Source organism: Heliconius melpomene, chromosome 17, assembly GCF_056956725.1.
Source record: "Heliconius melpomene rosina isolate 202511_hmr_F chromosome 17, ASM5695672v1, whole genome shotgun sequence".
Lineage (NCBI taxonomy): Eukaryota > Metazoa > Arthropoda > Insecta > Lepidoptera > Nymphalidae > Heliconius > Heliconius melpomene.
Window position 1 is genome coordinate 2,029,874 of NC_140405.1, and position 22,317 is coordinate 2,052,190.

Genomic DNA, 22,317 nt, shown 5'->3' on the forward strand with positions numbered 1-22,317 from the left:
TTATAAGATCACTTCGTCAAGAGCCTCTATCTCAGGAACTCTAGGAGATATCGAGTCGAAATTTATAGCCTATGCTACTACTACTGATTATGGATTGATTTTCTGTCAAAAACGTTTTCTGCATTTGATTAAAAAAAGAAATGGCGGTATTAAAATCTAGTTAGTTAGTTCAAGTTGATATCAGGTGAAAGGGTTTTGGCTAAGCTGGAATCTTAGAAAAAGCTCGAGCCCTTCAATTTTTGTACGGAAAACTCGGCGGGCCAGCCCGACTCGCGCTTGTTTTTACATATTTGCTATCACTTACATTGAATTAAATAGTAAATGAAATCAGCTTCACGCATCCTGCACTCAGCAGGGTAGGCAGAGGGAATCTAATGTATACCAGAGCAAAGAAATGGAAATATAAATTTAAATATTACATTCATCTCTTCATCCCATCGAACCTACAACTTATCGCGTTTAGAGTCACACTTCGTGCTCCTACGCCACGACAGACCTCTAATTAATTTTAAAATTGTTAATTAAGTCCAGAAAAAAAAACATTTTAAATTATCTTTAAAATTTTTCAGATTTTTAATGAAAACTGTATCTCTCATACATATTTTAAATAGTACGTTCGCCGCATTTAATGAATTTAATCACGAACGCCGCGAGTCCGCTTAAGAATATTGATATGACCATGACCCTATTAAAGTGCAGCAAAGGTCGAGATCTGTAGTTTTATGACTTGAAATGTGAATATTTTTAATTCTAGGTGAGTTATATTATGGTTATATCATATTACGTTATTCTAAGTAATAATTCATTAAATTAATCTAATGGTAATATTTTCTTAGGGTTGGTATTAATTTGTTTATATCAATAGTAATATAAATTAATATTTTGAATGAAACCGGTTTATATGTCTATATTTTGTATTTAGTTTTATGGAATTCAAAAGTTTCGAAGACTTCGCAGTAGTCTGTGGTTACGAGTAGATTTAGGTTGCATCTATCTGTCGGTTGACATAATTATTATATCAAACTACTTCTTCTTCTTCTTCTTAATTGTCTCGCGTACCGCTTTGGATTCTTGCAGAATCAGCTTGCTGTATATTTGCCCTCCAGTGGTAGAAAGAGTCTAACTGTCTAATCTACTAAAATTAGGATGTTTTGCTATATGCTTACAAACATCTGACTGACTTAGTCTGCATTCGTAAAGTCCTGCACACTGCACACTAAAAAAATATTACTTTTCACTGGTCTCGAGGAGTGATTCACTTTTTATTATTCTTGAATATAGTTTTCATGGAAGCTCTTTTTAAGATGTTGCCAATTTTGCCGTGCACGCCGTGCTTTGCCTCGTTACCAGAGAGTGAAATGGAGGAATATTAAATATTTAATTTCCTCGGGTGTGTCCACTCGTCGTCGCGTTTACAGTAGCACGCTTGTGCCCTTGCGCTTATATTGGCCTCGAATTGTACACATTGCATGACTTTAAATCCTAATTCGTAGCATGGCATCTGACATGATGCTTGTGGCTTTGATCTTCCCTAGGGGACGTGATTCATTTATTAATTTCACCGCTCTGGCAAGGGTATGACACGGCGTTGATTAGTCTTTTAAAAAAAACTTTAAATATGTTTCTTTTAATTAGCTGGTAACATAAATAATTAATTGTACAAATATGTTTTAAAAAAAATACTGTATATTTTAAATTCCAAGGCATATTTTCAGCAATAACCTACATAACTAAAATATTACAAATACCAGCTACATCGATTTAATAAAATAAAATTCTAATTAAAGTTAAAATTAAAAGAAACATTCTATTTCGCAAAGCGGCTTCCTCTATCCAATATAAATTCCATTCTGATGACAACATCTTTTAAAGCAATCGTAACATGCGCCTTGGACTTAGAATTGGTTGGTGTTCCATTGATGTCAAATTCATAAAGATTTTTCTGAACTTAAATTGAGTTCTTTATAACATGTTATGATATTTAAGGCGGTCATGGCGCTGTTGCATTTTGCTGTAAGCGTGACGATTGTGGGTTCAATTCCCACTTAGTGAAGTTTTTAATATTATTTTTTTTTATTATTTGTTAACCATTTTCATCAAAAAGTATTTATTCCTCAAGACACTCTCTTACTCTTTTTTTCTCCAAAATTCGACAAATTGCGTGTTGGGTAGTAGACGTTATCTTACAAGTATAACGAAAGTGTAAACAATCTAAACCATTTCCTCGAGTGAAGAATGAAATTCAAAATCACATCATCCTGTGCCATGCCGGTTCTTATCTGTTTTAATGTATCGTATATAATATAGCGGTTTTTAGACAAATAGGATGTAATTGAATAAAGCGGTGGTCACGGGTTCAGTTTTTACTTAGAAGACCTATTCAATATTTCGGATAACTAATGTGACTAGAGTTTCTCATCCTAGCAATATCCTATGTTTTCTTTAAAGAACACTAAAAATATATTTTTATAAACTAAGAACTGCTATACAGGGTGGAATTTGCAGCACTACTTTAAATGAAACCACAGTTTTAACTACTCTATAAAAGCCTAATAAAATTCGGAAAAAAAATAATTCCCAAAAATAAAAAAGTTATTTTTTCAAACAAAATAAATAATAAAATTATCGTTTTAATATAAAACGCCATTTGTAAAGTATAACATAGGCACGCACACACTTACCTGTCAAATCGGAAACGTCGCACACGTATGTGTGCGTCACACGAAATACAGGTGTGAATTAAAATCGTGAAATGAAAAAAAAACCTACGTCCAAACTGTTGAGGTACCTTGATTAATTTCTTAGGTGTGGGTTTGAAATATATTACCCTTTATGCAGTTTCAATAAAAGAAGCGCTGCCTCTTCCACCCTGTATAAAAATCTTTTACATATTTTTTTATATATACAATACAAAGATAGAGAACGAAGCTAAAGTAATATTCTCGAAACAAAAATAAAAATTAAATATTGAAGCTCTTGACCCGCATTCCACTAAATTGGTGATCGTATGCACCGAATTAAGCAATTTATTCTGTCTCGACTTCGTCGTAGTTGAGCTGCTCGTTAAAATTCTTTACAATAATAACTCTTGTTTCATATGAAAATATTTTTAATAAAAATTTTAATAATAAATTATTTATAACATTATTTTAAAAAGTTGTAAAGCAAATCAAACCCAAGATACCTACGTATCGTCTTCAGGAAAAGGCTGAGCATATCTCTATAGTTTGTAAATAAATCACCATTGATCTAGATTCTAGAATAATGTAATTTGGCCTACGTTTGACCCAGAAAGGACATATAGCTCATGATATTGCTTGACTGAAATATTACAGCTCGTGACATTGGCGAAATCCTCTATAATACTGGATCTATAAAAATATTTATATATTCTAAAATAAATAAGAGTGATGAGAAAATATAAAAAACGAGATTTTTGTAATATATAAACAGACATGCAGACCCTGGAAAAAGCCGGAGTTAATGCCAGGACGAAAAACTACGTAATGTTGGCTTTACTTTTTCTCTGATAAAAATGAAGATAAAAAACGGCTTTAAGGCCGTCGTGGCGTAGAGGCACAAAGGTGTGACTGTAACGCGACGGTTGTGGGTTCGATCTATTAGATAGATAAATTAATTAATATTTTTATTTCTTTGCTTTGGCACTCACACAAAAGTCCGGCGTTGAGTTCCGCCACTTAGCACGCAATGAGAAACATTCGACGGAAAATGGGGAACGGAGTGTTTGTCTAGATTCCCTCTGCCTACACTGTGGTGTACAGCATACAGCTTGATAGAATGGAGCTAAAATAAAAAGTTGGATCCAAAAATATCCTCTTCAAATCTAAGAATATGCGGAAAATATTACAACAAATCCCCACGAATTACATGAAAACCTTAAGTCCACGTTCTTACGTAACGCGTGAAAAAAAAGCCATTTTATTTTCTTTTAAAAACACATCCTGCTTACAGCGATAGCAGAAGTAAAGAGTCCAAGAGGCAAGAGTGGCCTTAAATCTTTAAAAAGATAAATGCGACAGAGTCAAAGTTATCTGGATGGACCATTTATAATCCGTTTTAGTGCAGCTGTTAGTTTGCAGCGTTGAGGACACCCGTTAATCTTGATGAGACCCGACTGTTGACTTTGTGGAATTAACTTCTTGTCTAAATGAAAAAAGACCTGGAAAATATCTTAGGGATTCTTAAAATGGCTTAGTTAGTGAATACATTTATGGTATCATTGAAGTTTAGGGTTCTTTTCTTTTTAAGGTGATTTTTCTTTAGTTTGACCCATTTGTGTAGCCTTAACACTCTGTTTCATATGAGGTAGAAAGCGGAGAGTGCTTTACAATAGTGGGTTTCCTCTGCTTATCCTACATAATGTAGCTGCTGCGTGAATATCAAAGAATAAAACCACTAAAGACTTCACTTGAGTATATTGAAATAAAAAGTAAAAATAACAGTAGTGATATATCACTCAATATATTAATATATTCTCAATTTTCAAAACAGAAAAAATCTATTTTACTCTATGAAAGCAACAGTCTATTCTATCTTAGTTGGTAAATACGAATTTAAATTTCAAACATTTTCCCATTTGGGATTCCAACTTACAATCGTCGTGTACAAATGCTTTTAGCACGTCCCCACTGTCCTCCGGCATTAGTCTGGCTTCATTATAACTTAATGAAGTAATGAAGCTCAAATTTCTTTAATTTGGTATATGTAGTGGAAAATAAAGCCGATGGGCTGACATATCGTGTGACTGTAAACGACGCGGTTGTGGCTTCAATCTCCACTTAAGGAGATGAATTTTCTTCATTTTCTTCTATGTGAAAAAATATGCTTTGGTTTTTTTAATAATAATAATTGACGTAACTTTCATAAAAAAACATCTTTTCATAAAAAAGACTAACCTAGTAATATATAAAGTTTAAACTTTATACAAAACATTTTACTTTCTTTTAAGCAAAAGTTTGTGGCTTATTAGATCAATATTACGCTCCTGAGGTTTGTTTATTACTCAGGCAAAAGCTAAAACATTAAATCTAATCTAAACTTGGAAAATATTACTTGCACATACATACTGTTACCACTGTTAGAAATTATTATTTTCTTATTAAAAGGAAGAGAATTTGTTGCGTTGATTAATTTTATGTACAGCGCGAAGCTTAAAAATGTTTATTTTTACTTTGATGCACCATCTCCATAAATCTATCTCTCATCCCGACTTTGCGAGGCAGAATTGAGTCTAGAACTTAGCGTTAGCTCTCCGTTCTCTGCTTACTATGTATTTCAACCGATCATAAGTATACTAAGTACCGTCAAACAGAATTAACTTACCCCAAAATTACCTTATAATATTTTACTAATAATATAATAAAATATTGTTATTGAATCTATCTATTAGTAAATAAACTAATAAAATAAATTTATGTGTAAATCGCTAAATAACATTCATTAATTTAATGGACACGATGATATTATTTGTTTTGGTTTGTTTAACAAATAATCATAGTATGGCTAGTGACATGTCGGGTAGTGTGGAATCCAATTAAATTGCTATGAAATTGACCGAACTGTTGGATAGTAGGTATTTTTTGTGTTTTTTTAGCTTCACGCTGTATTCTGTATATCGAAGGGTAGGCAGAGGAAGCCTAGTGTTAAGATAATGAAATAGAACTTTTACAATTATTAGACAATAACACTAGGCTTAAGAAAGAAATGACTGCTATACACATAGAATTAACAACAATTGTAAAAGAACGGGATACTCTCAAAGATTTAGTAGATAAGTTTGACCGGTGCAGCGATGAATATGAGCAGGCCCTTATTAGGATAACTACCTTGGAGCAGCAGCTGCAAGAGGCTCACACACTCATTACTAAGTTACAGGAGGATGCTCAGAATGCTACCGTGTCACATAATATTAGCTTGTATAATGAGTTAGTTGAGAGTGCCCCGCAGTTGGTTTCTCCTGTGTTGGACAGACATAGTCACTCAATTATTGATCTCACCAAGAATGACACATCGTTATTCAATCTTAAAAAAGGATCAAGTCTGCCTCACTGCAGTAGAAACAAACTAAAAAAATACATAAAAATCAATAAGTTTATTGTCAAAACTAAAAAATTAATAAAACAACATAGTTATATGTCCAAGTGTGCAAAATTAAGTAAGGAGAAATTGGAACTATATGATGATTTAGAAATGTGCACAAAAAAACTAAATAAGTGTAGGTTAAATTATGAAGCTGATACACAAGCACTACAAAGTGAAATTAATTATTTAAAAGACTCCCTTGATATACTTAATAAAAAGTATGTCAATTCATTGAACGAAATACAAGAGTATTCCAAGGTGATGGACAATCTTATTACACCGTCCACAAATAACACTGAACGTTTTGATTCTTTAATCAACAATCACTCTTGTGATTGTGCCCGTTCATCACAGCAATCACCTGCAAGTACTCCGGTGTGTGTCCCCTTGACCAACCCCTTGTGTGACAGCCTTCATAATAATAGTAGTAGTAGGTTCAGGTCACAGCAGTCATTTCGTGCATCAATTCATGAACCTAGTTCATTAGTTAATGCACAAAACATAGTTTTATTTAGTGATGATATTGGAAGGAATATGGGTTCAATTTTGAATTCTTGTTTACCGGGACAGTCAGCTGTTAGTTTTTGTTATCCGTCAGCATCCTTTGAAGTTCTCATGCAGAGAAGTTTAAGTTATAAATTTAATAAGTGTGACAAACTTGTTATATTATCAAGTAATAGGGGAAATTTAAACAAAAAACAGTTAAATGAGTATTGTAAGTCATTATTAAACTTAGATATAAGTAAAATAATTTTGTTTACATTTCCTTATTGTAAAAATCAGCCAGAAGCGGAAAATAATTACAGATATAAGCTAAACTCTACTCTGCACACAATAAGTACATATAATGACAAATTTCATTTAATTGACACTAACAAAATAGTTAGTAAAACTTTATTTTTGACTCAAAGTAAATATTATTTTGGTCATAGGTTTAAGAGACAGATAGCTTCTGTGCTATCCTATTATTTTGACTTATCAGCCAAGAACTTGGCTACTACTTCAACTGCTTCTATTGAGCAGACTGACATTCCAATTTATTCTGACATTATGTCTAATAATTTACACTCTGTTGACATTTCTCAACATTTAAATTAATTTCTCAGACAACAGAGGTAGCAACCTCTAGCTCTAATTTATTATTAAATATCCATTTGATCCAGCCAGCTTTACAATTAAATTACAATAATCACGCACATTGCACATCATCACAATATCCGTGCAAAAATAATAATAAAAATGTTAATTCTATTAGATTAGTTCATCAGAACATCTGTTGCTTGACGGGGGGCAAGCAGCTAGAGCTGGAATTATTCATGAACTCGGAGGAAATTAGTATTTTGTGTATTACTGAACATTGGTTAAAGGTGAACCAGCTCATGTTTAATTTCAGAAACCACCGGGTAGGAAGCTCATTCTGCAGAATCAACACAATACACGAGGGGTCGCTTATAATATTAAACAAGAACCTTAAGTTCAAGGAACGGAAAGATATTGTGTCCCTTTCTGTAGAATGTTCTATCGAATTAGCGTGTGTTCAATTAGAGCAATTCATTGTTATATGTGTATACAGACCTCCCTCCGCCAATTTAAAATTATTTTTAGAAATAATGGATGAGGCCTTAAGCAAACTTACCAAGTCGGGTAAGCCTTTGTTAGTGTGTGGGGACTTTAATGTTAATATTTTGGAAAGTTTTAGTCCCACCATTAATTTATTAAGTCTTTTTAAGTCACACAATTTACTTAATTTATTTATGGAGCCAACCAGAATAACTCCTACGACTAGTACTTGTATAGATAACATATTTACTGACATTATTCCATGCTACAAAAGCATTATTAATAAATTGGATTCTGACCACTCTGGTCAGCTAGTAGAATTCTATAGTAAGAAAAAACAGGTGGCTAAGAAAAGAATTGCTGTTGTACCTGTCACAGCTAGTCGTTTGGAACGTATGAGAGTTAGTTTACTAACTAATTTACTAGTTTTAGATATAACTTTACCTCCCAATTCTTTGTACAATTCTTTTTTTTACTCTTTTATTAATAAATTTCATTCAATATTTACTCCCAAAGAGATTACAATTACTGATAGTCCTATCTTTGGAGACTGGGCCACAGCAGGTATTTATAAGAGTAGGGAGACACTGTATATGTTATATTATGAAAAACAGTTTAATAGTGGTGAAGAGTTTAAAGAGTACTTAAAATCTTACTCTAAAATTTTCAAAAGAGTTTGCAAAATTGCTAAATCCTTATTTATTAAAACAAAAATCAGAAATAGTAATAATAAAATTGAAGCCACTTGGAAGGTTGTTAATGCCGAGACTGGGAGAACTAGGGTGAAAGATTCTAATTTTAAATTTAGTATTGACGGTCACATTGTTGATTCCGATTTGGAAGTGGCCATTGCATTTGAAAAGTTTTTCTCTACTTTCCCAGTCAGTCTAACAAACGATTTAGGTTCTTCCACCACTATTGCAGAATCGTTAATTAAAGACAATGTTCCCGAATTTTATAATGGTTTCGTTTTCCGTCATGTAAATTATTCAGACATTAGTGTAGCTTTCAAATCAATTAGTATGAAAAAGACAGCCGACTTGTGGGGTGTCTCAGTTAATATCATAACATCTTTAATTGATATTTTGATTCCTGATTTAGTTACAATTTTTAATAGATGTATTGATTGTGGAGTGTTTCCTGATTTGATGAAATATAGTAAAATAACTCCATTGTTTAAATCAGGTAGTACGCAAGACCCCACAAATTTCAGACCGATTTCAGTACTACCTACGTTTAGTAAAATTTTTGAAAAGCTGATACTCAGTCAGCTTCTTACTTATTTTAATAAAAATAAATTACTGCACACAGGTCAATTTGGTTTCACTCGTGGAAGGTCAACATCTGATGCTGGGGTCAAATTATTAGAGAGTGTATTCGCGGCTTGGGAGGAGTCACGTGATGCCTTTGGGGTGTTTTGTGACTTATCCAAAGCATTTGATTGTGTGCAGCATAAAACTCTTATCAGGAAGCTACACCACTATAGTATAAGAGGCATTGCTTTGGATCTTCTCACTTCTTATTTAAGTGATAGGATTCAAAAGGTAAATGTCAACGGGAAACTATCACACGGGTCACCTGTAGCATTGGGGGTGCCACAAGGCTCTATTCTGGGTCCGTTTTTGTTCCTTTTGTACATTAATGACTTACCTCACCTTATGAGAGATATCTGTGAAATGGTGTTGTTTGCAGATGATACATCTTTAGTTTTTAAGGTTAATAGACAGCAATTGGAAATTGACGATGTAAACAATGCTCTTTCTAGGATATTGCACTGGTTTAGTGCCAATAACTTGCTTTTAAATAGTAGTAAAACTAAATGTATCAGGTTCTTTACTAAGAATGTTCAACAAGTAGAAACCAGGGTTTTGATGAACAATAAGGAACTTAAAGTAGTTAATGAAACTGTTTTCTTAGGTATAACATTAGATGCTAAGTTACAATGGGGTCCACATATAGAAACTTTATCTGGTAGACTTAGTTCGGCAGCGTATGCTGTCCGCAAGATTCGTCAACTGACCGATGTTGACACCGCGCGTTTAGTATACTTCAGCTATTTTCATAGCATTATGTCTTACGGCCTATTACTTTGGGGTAGTGCCGCTGACATAGATACCATTTTTGTGCTCCAAAAACGGGCTGTCCGAGCAGTCTATAAAATGGGTCCACGGGAGTCACTAAGGAATAAATTTAAAGACTTTAACATCCTCACACTACACTCCCAATATATTTACGACAACTTAGTATATGTGCATAAGAATATTAATAAATTTAATAAAAACAGTGACCTCCATCAATATAATTTAAGAAATAAAAATAAGCTTGCTGTGCCCTTCTCTAGGCTCCATAAAGTGTCTCACTCATTCGTAGGTCAAAGTATACACTTTTATAACAAACTTCCAAACGACGTGGTTAATTTATCACTGAACAAATTTAAAAAGGTGGTAAAGCACAGGCTCTGCCAAAAAGCTTATTACTCTGTTAAAGATTATGTTCGCGATAAAGATGTTTGGAAATGAGTTGCTCTATTTCTAAGTTAAATTGTTAATTGTGATTTATAACAAATGTTGGCATTTAAAAAGAGTGGCCATGAGTTTCTTTGCCTGTATCTTCTCATGAGCTCAACCATTTGAACGGGCTTTTTTCAAGTCAAAATTGCACATTTTTTTTGGTTATTTTGTTTTCCATTTTTTTTTTTTATCTTTTATGACATGTCCAAGTGAATGTTAAGCATTTTTATGGAATAAAGATATTTTGACTTTGACTTTGACTTTAAGACACTCCATTCCCGTTTTTCCACCGGCTTCTGAATGTATTTTGTATTGATTGGCGGAACTCAACGCCCCGCCTTGCCTCGACGAACTGAAAAATGATGTCGAATGGGGCACTTGCCCCAACAACCTGTCGCGTTCACAATCGCACCCTTGTGCCCCTACGCTATGACTCGCTTTACCTGGCGTAATTTTTAGTGATATTAAGAACAACATGAGGATAAATATTTGTGTGATGAACAATGATAATTATAACTTAAATATATTTGAAAAAATATATAAAGACAAGCGTATATAACAACTAATACTGCCATTAAAAATAGAGACCCGTCACTAACTTTTCTACAAAAGTACAGTAAAAGTATTTAACTACGATTTTTACACATTATTACTGCCGTTGTTATCAACTTTGGTAAAAATTAAATGAATTTCCAATTCTTTTCCACTATTTGTTCAGTGGAAATTTAAATAAGTAATTTCGCGGTACACATTTAAAAGTCTAATCCCAAGCAAATTTATATAGGACTTTATGTAAATATTTTTTCAATATACGGCATCAAATCTGAATTAGGCCATTACAAACAAAACCAAAATCGCCCAAATCCTTTTTAAATTTCGACTCGAGTGTACCCAAATAAATTGGATAAGTGTGTACCTGACAAGCATCGGACAGGGTTCCGAATATATAAATACGGAATGGTACAAAATATACGAGATTTTTGTTTTATAATCTGTGTATTAATTCCATTAAAATGATTTTAATTTTACTTTATTGTTTTTGATTTAGAAATATGAAAATATATACGAAAAAACCGATCAAACTTAATTTTGAGATAAAAATTGTTCGATAAATATTAGACATTTATACAATGATAATAAAAAAAATATTTATGTACCTATACAATTTTATTGTAGTTATCGTAATAGTTGAATGGTTTGTTTTTAATAAATAAATTAACATCTCATACAATCCTTCACGTATGGAATACATACATAATATGGCAAAATAATCCTTAGCTTCTTTTTAGCTTCACGCTGTATCCCGCACCAAGGAAAACTTAATATTAAAATACTCTGTTCGCCACTTTCCGCCCAATTTCCGCGGTGTTGTGTTGTTGTGTTGAATGGTGGAACTTTGTATTGTTACCAGAGCAGTGAAATGAAAATAATTCATTCCCCCGAACAGAAATCGAACGCGCAATAATCGCGCTTACAGTCAGAAACATAATATTATATTAGAAAATTTGAAGTAAATCCCGACAATTTCAAAATATTATATTATAATACACATATAAATGTGGGAAATTTCACAAAGAAGGGTAGCGTAGAACCGTCAAACACATCAGCGTTGTTTCTATTTGAGAAGGGATGTTGAAGTGTCATAGAGAGTAAATGGGGGTACAGTAAATCCGGGTCATCGAATACTTCAAAGTTTACGAATAATACCCCAAATATGTGTTCAGAAGTCACTCTCGTAAAGTTGCTGTAGTTTACTATAACCGTAATAGTAACGTTGGACGGGGATGATGTAGATATCTGAGTACTTTAACTGTACAGTGTTAAATAAATGTATTAATTTTTCTTTTGAATACAATATCCATGTTGTTTCTGAGTTTGTTAATTTATTTGGCAGTAATATTATAATTTTGGTTATTGAACATATTAACTTATATATGGCGCAAACATTCCCGTTCCCAAATGTTTGAGACATTGCGTGGCAGAACTTAACGCTGTACTTTGTCAGGTTGCGAGAGGAAGGAATTGGAAAAATTAAATAATTCATTCAGTGAGAATCGAAATCATAACTATTACACTCTCACGCTGCGCTGTGCCACTTATAGCATGTATTAGAACCATATTAAAAGGAACAGTATCTTACTTAGAACCATACTTATCGACCTCTGAACCTATTTAACATATCATAGTAGGGGAAGAGCTTACATTATATAGGAATTTATTATATAGAAGTACTTTAACATTGTGCTTTTGTTAACCCTAAAATATTAGTATCTGGAGTTCATATATTTTGTAAATTTATGTACTCGTACATATATTTTCTTTTGTTATGTTGTTTATTTATTTCAATTTATATTTTCATTTCCTCGCCCTGGTGTCGAGGTATGGCGCGGCGTTGAGTTCAGTCTCTTAATACGCAAAGCCTCCTGAATTCGGCGGAAAGTGGGGGACGGAGAATTTTAACACTAGGCTCCCTCTGCGTACCCTGCTTTTATATTCTTATTTTTTATTTATGAACTGATTTAAATAAAACTCGCAAAAAAAATTTAGGCAGTTAACCAAAATACAATTGGGAAAACTATATTTAAATTGTTTAAGCCGTTTCCGAAATTAGGGACGCACGGAATGAGAGACAAAAAATTAATAATTAATTGTTTTGAGTTCTATTACATTGACAAATGCCCCCAATAATAGATTTTCTCATATCTCCTATGTATAGGCAGGGATCAGTCAGCGTTTTATTATATGTATAGATTTGCCAAGTTAGATTAAAATTGTAACACTAAGGAAACTAAAATAATTTATCTATCCTGGAAAAAGCGTGAAACTGCTCAAACTGGACCTGAAACAACAACTTCCTCGCATCCCCTTTAAAGACTCAACTACGCTGCAATAACGCTAAACCTAATTTACTTATTACATAAAGAATATTTATTACAATATTCCTAAATATTTTCTTTACTTAGCGGAGTGTTCTATATATTTTTATCATGATAAGAATATTTTTAGTGCGCAATTTTTATGCTACCGTCTTCATGAGTGAAGCGGTGGAGACAATTTATTCTCCAATATCAATCTTATACATACTGATGGGGACACATAATTCAATTGGGATGCTTTTTCTTGTACCCAGTTTTTGGAGTCCCTGGGCGATTCATATATATGTATAACATGAATTTTATGTTTACCTATAAGAATATAGTAATATGTTTATACGACCTATAGCTTCTCCTTGAAATAACTATATCAGCTTCATGCTATATTCCATATGTAGCAGGGTAAACAGAGGAAAGCTAGTGTTACGACACATCGTTTCCCACTTTAGGTCATATTCGGGCATTGCGTGATGGGGCGGAACTTAGCCGCGTTTTAAAAAAAAACATATGTTTTAAAAATATAATTCTGTATATCAACCGACATTTATACTAGTATCTCGTACTAAGTGTGCCATTATAGTATAATTCGATATGGTTCGAAATAGGGGTATTACGAAGCCTATTTTCTCTGTCCGCGTAACACGATGCAAAATTATTCAAATTTCACACAACGTGATTCCGCCGGCGAATTCAGGATGATCTAATTACCTCGGCTATTGCGTAAAATGGGCGACCATTATTTTTGACTGGATAGGAAATCGTTTCGTCGCTCCTGTCAATATTTGGTAAAGGTTTCTTTGAGATTTCATTTGAATTTCAAATAAATCAAAAAGAAAAATAATAGTATGTTTCAACATCAAAAAAATGATGTGGAATATTAAAAATCTATCGGTTTTTATACATTGTTTTTCTGTCTTAAGCAGCCAATGCGATGATAATTCCTTTATTTTTTTTTGTTTTCGAAATTTTGCTTAATGCTGTTAGCCCTATTGGTTTTTTAAGAAGGTGTCGGTCGTTGTGCTAAAGAAAGTGTGGAAAGGTAAAGAGCAGACAGGGTGTTAACCAATTCGTTTGCTATTTTTCGCCCAAATACAGATATTATATTTTAAGTAGTGGAACTCAATGCCTCGCTTTGTGTTGCCAGATATTTGAAAATATAAAAGTAAATTAATTTTAATCATTCCCCTGAGTGAGAGTCGTATTTCCAATTTGCACTACGAATTTTAGTCTGAAATTTAACAATATTTTCATTAAATTGACTAGAAATATTATAAAGCTACGTTTATGGCTTGTTATATTCTGTATGAAGTAATTTGGTGACTGGCATGTCTGCGCCTTGTGATAAATTGTGAGTCAGGTGCTTGAGCCTGCTCAGCGTCTTTACTTACGTAATTGATATATATGAGTATTTTATGCTTGCTTAGCGCTTGTGTGCTATGCTCACATTATAGGATATTCATGGTGCAGGGGCATAAATGTGATACTGTTAACGCGACAGATGGTGGATTCGGTTCCCACTTGATGAAATATTTTATTTCCTTGCTCTGGTAGTGGAGCAAAGCACGAAATAAATTCCGCCTGCAATAACTCGGGAATTCGGCGGAAAGTGGGGTACGGAAATGGCATAATGGGAGCAGAGTCTCATGGCATTAGGTTCTTTGGTTCCCTCTGATGTGTGCGGGATTTAGCGTGTAGTAAAATAAATTGCGTCATTGTAGCTAAATTTACAGTTTCTGATAGTATAAAATGCACGTTCATATCCGTAGCAGAATAGGCAAAGGAAATTAGTGTTACAACACTCCGTTCCCCACGAACCGAGATTTTCGAGATAATGCGTGTTGAGTAGTGGAATTTTTTTGTTACCAATTTCGAGAGAAATTGTGAGAAAATTAAAATAATTCACAGCGTTGTACAATTATAATATGACTGGGACTCTAAAGATGTTAAATATATTTCAATACATACAGATCTTTATATACAAATCGATTTACCAGGCAATCAAATATTTTTAATGAATTAATAAATCCTATCTTGGTATTACCAAAACTAACTTATCTATGTCTTCTATCCATTAGGTGACGTAAAGCTTGTTTGATCAAAATTGATTTCAATTAATCCAGGGACTGTCATAAATATTAATTAACAACCTGATAGAATTTATGAATTTTAGGGCTTGTGATCTAGTTCGGAATAACTTACAAGGAATTTTGTATATAAATTAGAAGTTTTAGTTTTTACATCAATATTTTTAATATTCCTTTAAGTATACATATACATTTTTATGTATATTATAAATTAAATATATTGTATAATACTTAATATTCACGATTAAGCCATTTGAAGGGTTTCATTTTAAATGTATAATATAATTGTTTTAATTGTAAGATGACAAAGTTTTAAGTTTTTAATGTCACTAATTAGGCACAGAGAGCGGTAATGGCCGCGACTTTGTAAGTTATAAGTACCATAGTTTCATACTAATATTAGTTGTCAGTTGTAGACACAAAAAGTAATACTAAATTATATTATTTATTTTAAGATAGAACTTTTTTTGTTTTCGTTATTTTTCATAAAGGGATACTGTTGATTGTTGGTCCCAGATTACAGCGTATATCTGGTTGTATAATTTCATAATGTTTTATTGTTGTTAAAAACCTGTCCCAAAATATAATCTCAGTTGTTTTCACAAATATTATCAATTTAATTTTAACAAGCAATAAGGCATTTACTTATCTTACCTCCAAAGAATCAAAAATTATATTATTACGATTAATCATAACTTACTTTCGTCTTTCATTTGTTTCAGATCTGGACGATATCGAATTCGGGACGGTTGAGATACCCTCGGAGTTCAAGTTTCAAAGAGTGGAATTAAAATTTTAGATGAAAGTAAACGAAATGTGCCCTGTGTGGTGCCTGCATCGGACTCTATTGGTTTTTGTACTGTTTGCGGTATCGCCAGCGCCGTCTGCCACGCAAAATACCATTGTTTCAGGTAAATATTTAATTGATTATAGAAATAAGTGTTGATTTCAAAGTATGGACGATGGTATAAAGTAAGATGAAGAGTTTGGCGAGGATGTATTTTTAATAAATATATAAGTATTAGATACTTCTCTTTAATAAGTATATAAAAAAAGTTATCATTCTTACGTGATAAATAAAAAACTGAGCGATTTACTAAGCTTCGTGCTATATCCCGCACATAGCACGATAGACAGAGAGATTTTATCTATTATTAAGACACTCCGTTCCCCATACGGACACTTCCGTTCCTTAATTTCTACCAAATGCTAGAGGCATTTACCAGAGCGGAGAAATGAAAATATTAATTATTCTATTACTCACTTCCATAGCCACAATGACTAAACGCGACGGTTGTAGTTTTGACTTCCTCTCGGACGAAAGAATTAAAGAATTTTCGTTTCTTAGTAATTCTGATAACAGGACAAAACTCAGCATTGAATTACTCTACTCAACGCCCAATGTCTCGAAAATTTGGTTCAGGTTGCTTACAGTTATGCAACGTGAAATTTTAAATATATAGATATCTTTTACTGTCGTAGATACTACAAGACATACATACATATAAGGTTATAATTATGTATAATGAATGAACCTAGTTTATAACCCAATTAATACTTTCCTAAAAAACCACATAAGGCTTTTCAACGGCTACGCTTTAATTAGATTCGTCATAACTTGAAAAGTCAAGTATAATATATATAGAATGTTTCATATGAAATCGTTTGATGTTATATTTAGTCGTTAATATTCTTTTTATATATTTCAATATTAAAACGTTGGTAATTAATGAGATATTTTTTTAAATGTATTTTTAATTTTTTAAAAAAGTTGTATGACTGAGGCCAGTCTTGGTTCTCTAATACAATTGTAAACGCAACAGGTTCGAAGAAATTAAATATTTAATATTTTGATATCCTTGCTCTGGTAACCAGGCAAAGCGCAGCGTTGAGTTCCGCAGTTTCCGATATAAACGCGCGTTCTTTGCGATAGAAACGACCATATCTTTTTTAAGTAAATATACAAATACGATTTTTCAGGAAATCATGGGGTCGTAGACTCAACTCAGTTTATATTCAAACCATATGTTTGACAACTTACTAAGATCTTACTTCTAAGATCCGAACTCACACAAAAATAGACCGAGCAAGTCGCGTAATTACTCCACTTTTACCTAAAGAACACTTTTAATCACATCTTTTGTCCACAACAAATAATAACAGAATCATTAGTAGGGGTAAGTGTAGCCGCAATCTTGAAATGCTTTCGAATATTCTGGCTTTCCTCCAAGCACGAGTGCCATTAAACTCTGTGTCAATGTCGGAATATAAATAATGATCATCAAAAACATTTTATGTATATTATATTTCATTTCGAGAATAAAGGTTTTGCGGTTTCTTGTATCTATCTATCTTTGATATTCTATAATATTGATTTGCCTCGTTTCGTATGAAATATAGTGAATATTTTGTAGTGTATTATATATTATAGGATATTTAATATTTAACGTCTTAATGTAATTCTAATACTAAAGGCTGTGTGTGACAATGTTATAATTATTTATTTTTTACCATCGGCTCAGTGATACATCGTCTGACTGTAAGCGCAATGGTTGTGGATTTATTTCCTATTCGGGAGAATTTATTATTTTGATCTATCTCTAGTAATAAGACAAAGCGAGCCGTATAGCCGCTGAATACGCAATATATCAATTGGGTGGAAAATGGGAAACTGAGTGTCTTGACACTAGGTTCCCTCTGCCTAACCTGCTATATGCGGAACTGCACCAAAAAAAAACATATTTTTTTGTCAAATCATAATCTTAAACTTATACAAGCCATCTTTCTAATAATCCATACATTAAACGTCAAGGGATGGGCACCATGACCTGAATTTCAGATGAATGATGAACAAAGCCTATTTGAATTCTCTGTACTGGCTTAAAAAGTTTGTTAATGCGCTGCGCTGCAGTGGGTACTCATATTATGAGTGAAATGAAAAATATATAACTTTTTTTTGACAAACAACAATTTTCAATTATATTACCTCAGTAGTAGAGCTCAAAATCAATTTTCATGGAAAGTTCGTCCGATTTTTATTTTAATGACAACTCGTTGGAGCGACTTTGAGAAATTATTTTTATAAAATACACTGTAATTTCTATGTTACATATGCTTGTTGAATTTTATTTTTTATCAAATAAAAAAACTTTGAATGTTGCTTAAGAAAATAAAATAAATGAAATTACAAAAAAACCTGATATTGATAAAATAAAACTATTTAATTTAAAAAAATATTTACATTCAATTATGGACTTTTTTTATTTTCACTGGTAATATATCGTAAGTGGCAGTGTAAGCAACGAGAAGTTAGTATTAAGAGATAGAGCTTAATGTTAAAAGAGAATGCGGCGTTAAATTTCGTCCCGAAATTACATATTTCGTTTACGTTATTAAACCCGAAGTGTAATTTATTTAAAATATATATCTATATACAAAGTACAAGGTGAACACTTGCTAAGAGCCACAAATTATACGAGTTAACTTGAGTGGCTTATTGGTAATGTCTGAAGAGTTTCACTGGTCAGGTCGTGCTCCCACTATAAGACCAATTCGATAATACCATATTAATATCAAGTTTCATGATAACACAAATGCCTCAAATTTAGTTTCTTAGATTTTATATACATACTTACCATTTACAACTAATAAAAACGTGTTAATATAAAAGTCCCTAATTGGAAATGAACTCACAACCATCGTGAAATCAACAGTAATAGCCAGTGAGTAATTTCCACACAACAAAAACAATTTTGAACATCTATTTGTAGACTGCATTCTATGTCTTCCAAACAAAATCTATTAGAGGCGTGTTGGTTCCGTATTAAATGTACATATTTTATCTGCAGGGAATGTAAAGTGCTTTGAAATGACACGTGCACGCTTTTATTCAATTTATTGGTATGTATTTTCAAACGGTATGTAGTCTGTGAGACGCTATCCCAGCCATTAGATATGTAGATGAGAAATTTCTTATAAAATTATTATCATAATTGAACATTGTTCTTTTTACTTAAGGAGTACTTAAGGCTGTCATGGCTCAGGAGGATAGTGTTTGGCTGTAATCACGATGGTTGTCGGTTAAATTTCTACTCGTGGGAATGAATTTTTTTTTATTTCTCTACTATGGTAAGAAAAATTCCGGTACCGAGTGCTTCCACCTTCTAATTTAAGCGGAGGGTGGAGAATGGTGGAGTGTCTTGACACCAGACTCGCTTTGCCTACGCTTTTATATCCCATTGCTGATCTGTGGTCTCTAATAGTATTAATAATAATCGCTTATAATATTACAAGAACTGGTAAGCAATTACAATAATATAAATGGAATATCTGGATCGACCGCAAGTAATAAAACACTTACCTAAAGGTCAAATTGGCTACGGATAATATTTTATTCATGACCAGGCGCATATTAATCACAATTTCTATACAGTGATATTCAATATTATTTATTAAGTATGATGATCCTTTTCAATGTCGTCACGCTATTGGGCTGTTAGTGTATTAGAAATATTATCTATTGTAGACATATAACGATTGTATGTTATTATCTATCTATATCTATCTTATAATTTTTTTGTGCTTATTTTACGTACTTAATTACTCTTACCTTAAATTGCTATTTACAAGAGTTAATAAAGCAAAGGAAGGTTTTATTATTAAGACGTAATTGTCTATTCCGATAGGAATTTAGAAAAGAAAATAACTTGGGACTTTCTTCACAATTTCTGAGAAGCTTATGTATAATGCTGGATATTTGATAATTTCTTCAGCTTGATATTTTCACGCAATTTTGAGCAACGTGATCTTCGCCGACTCACAAATATACAAACTTATTTTCATTCTAAATTAACATTATATTATTTCTTGATATGACTATTATTTTATAAAATTCTAACAAAACAGAAATTTTAATATTTCTTATTACAGCTTTATTGTTAATAATGATATTGATTCTGTACAAATATCAATATATTACTTCTTCACTAAAGAATATTGGAAAAACATTAAAAGTGTTTCTAGTTACACAAATAGCTTTTCCACAAATGAATAAAATAATATAATTGAAAAAAAAAATACAGTAGAACAATAACTCAATGTAAGTAATATTAACCCATTTTTCTCTGTATTTTTACAATAGTACGGTATGGGTGAAGCTATTTTGAAATTATGCTGTTTTTTCGAAGAACGTGTGCGACTTTTATGCCTGAGTCAGATAGCTGTAGTGCGATAACGTATATTAGGGTCTGACACGCGAAATACCATCGTAATGACCGCTTATATCGAGAACGGAACATTATTATATGGCTTATTTTTTATATAGTTTATTGAGTTATACGTTTCGTTGAAACTTTTCTTCTTTAATATAAATATAACATTTTATTTGAGAATTTAAATTTAATTTTTTAACTATTGTCATTGAAAATCGTTGACTTCTAATTCACTCTTTAACGATAATAATCAAAGATTGTTAATTTTTCAATTCTTAAATGATAGACTTCCTATTAACTAAATTATATAATAGACGTTGCTGATAGTCCTATAATAATAAATAAGGACGGTATTAAAGTTAGTCGATCAATTATTTAAAGTAAACACCTTTAGAAGTAAATATCTAAACATTTTATTATTAACATTATTAATAACAATTTTAATTATTTTTTCTCGCGGGTAGTACTATAAGTCTAACAATAAATTTAGGCCCAAAAAAATAGAGAAAGAACTGTTAAAAATTATCATACTCAATGCAATTACTCCATAAAATATATGATAATTTTACTATCGAGCTCATTTTTAAGCATCATAATATTTTACCTCATAAATTACATTTCATGCTCGGAATTTTTCCAACGTTCGATGAACTTTTTGTAAAATAAAACCAAAACTGTTAGTAAAAATAACACAAAAAAATATATAGTAAACTAATTGGTTCTGATTTTCTCATTAGTGCCCGCTGAGGTCAGACTCTTGCATAAAAACGGGAAACCTGCCAGATCTAGTTAACGTGCCTACTGGCAGTCGTTGAGTCGAATTGGGGAATTGGAAAAAGAAAATGACTTTGAACTATCGTTAGTGAATTACTTGACTGTGTTAACATATTTTAATGTTTATTTTATGGCGTTTCGTGTATTCGTGGCATAGTGACATGGTATACGTAATGGTATCCTCTCTCGAGTCTTGTGGGAATGGGTTATTTCAACTTCTCTGATTTTGTAAGACAAAATGCAGGGTTGAATTCCGATACACACGTAAAAACTTGAATTTAAGCTTGAATTAAAGTACAGAATATCTAAATATTGTAGTATTTTCTAATTGATTTTATTGAAAAAAAATCCCGTACAGCTTATTTAAATATTTATAAATAGATTCATACCTTATGCAACCTACACAGATGTGCATAAAAAGGTAGACTGAGTAATGTTATTTTTCGTTTTTCAATTTAAATATACGTTCATTTAAGAATATTGTGGGCATTTTTAACTAGTCTTGGCTAAAAGTAGAATAAGAATTAAAATTTTAAAATAATTTGAACGTACAACCTATAGTCAGATCCAATTTCAGAATACACCACAACGCAAACTGTGCAATCAATTTAATCTGAACTTTTAATGACCGAATATTACTCAATACTCAGTTATTAAAATATCAAATTAAAAATCTGCTTTTTAAAATATGAAAAAGATAATAACTGGAATGCCAAAAGTAGCCTCGTTTATAAGTCAACTTCATTTGTCAGCGAGATTATCTTCTCAGAGTTCCCCATTTTCGCCATTACCACACGTGAATCGATATCCATCCAAAAAGTCGAGGCCACTGTAAAATATGTTTTTTTAGGGATTTGAGACCAACAAAATATTGCAGGCATCAATAAAAAGCACCCGAGGCGCCGGAAAAAAAATAAAATACCTATAGTCCATTCAGTATTTAACCGCACAGTGGAGAATAATCCAATTTGAGCAGGAAAAGGTGGATTTATTTGGAGCAAAAGAAATCTCGGGCAAGAAAAATCTCTATTAGGCGAGGTCGTCTCATATTTTGTGGGTACCTACAAGGGATTTGAAAGCACGCATAGTGCCTGAAGAAATGAACTCTGGGAACTATCGGACGTCACGAATCGGTAGCCGCGTGTGTCCCTCGGGATCACTCCCGAGGCCCGTCTGATTACGTTTTAGATATTGTGGCATTTGA

At 32.4% G+C, this 22,317-nt stretch overlaps 1 protein-coding gene across 2 annotated transcripts in view; it reads left to right on the forward strand.

Annotated features, from left to right (window-relative positions):
- LOC146529806 (contactin-5-like) overlaps positions 1-22,317 on the forward strand; it is a 200,261-nt gene that overhangs the window by 29,326 nt on the left and 148,618 nt on the right. For both annotated transcript variants that reach the window (XM_085200105.1, XM_085200104.1), the window contains exon 2: positions 15,852-16,040. In XM_085200105.1, coding sequence (XP_085056231.1) covers positions 15,929-16,040 — 112 coding nt within the window. In that variant the 5' untranslated portion in view covers positions 15,852-15,928. The remainder of the gene's footprint in view (positions 1-15,851; positions 16,041-22,317) is intronic.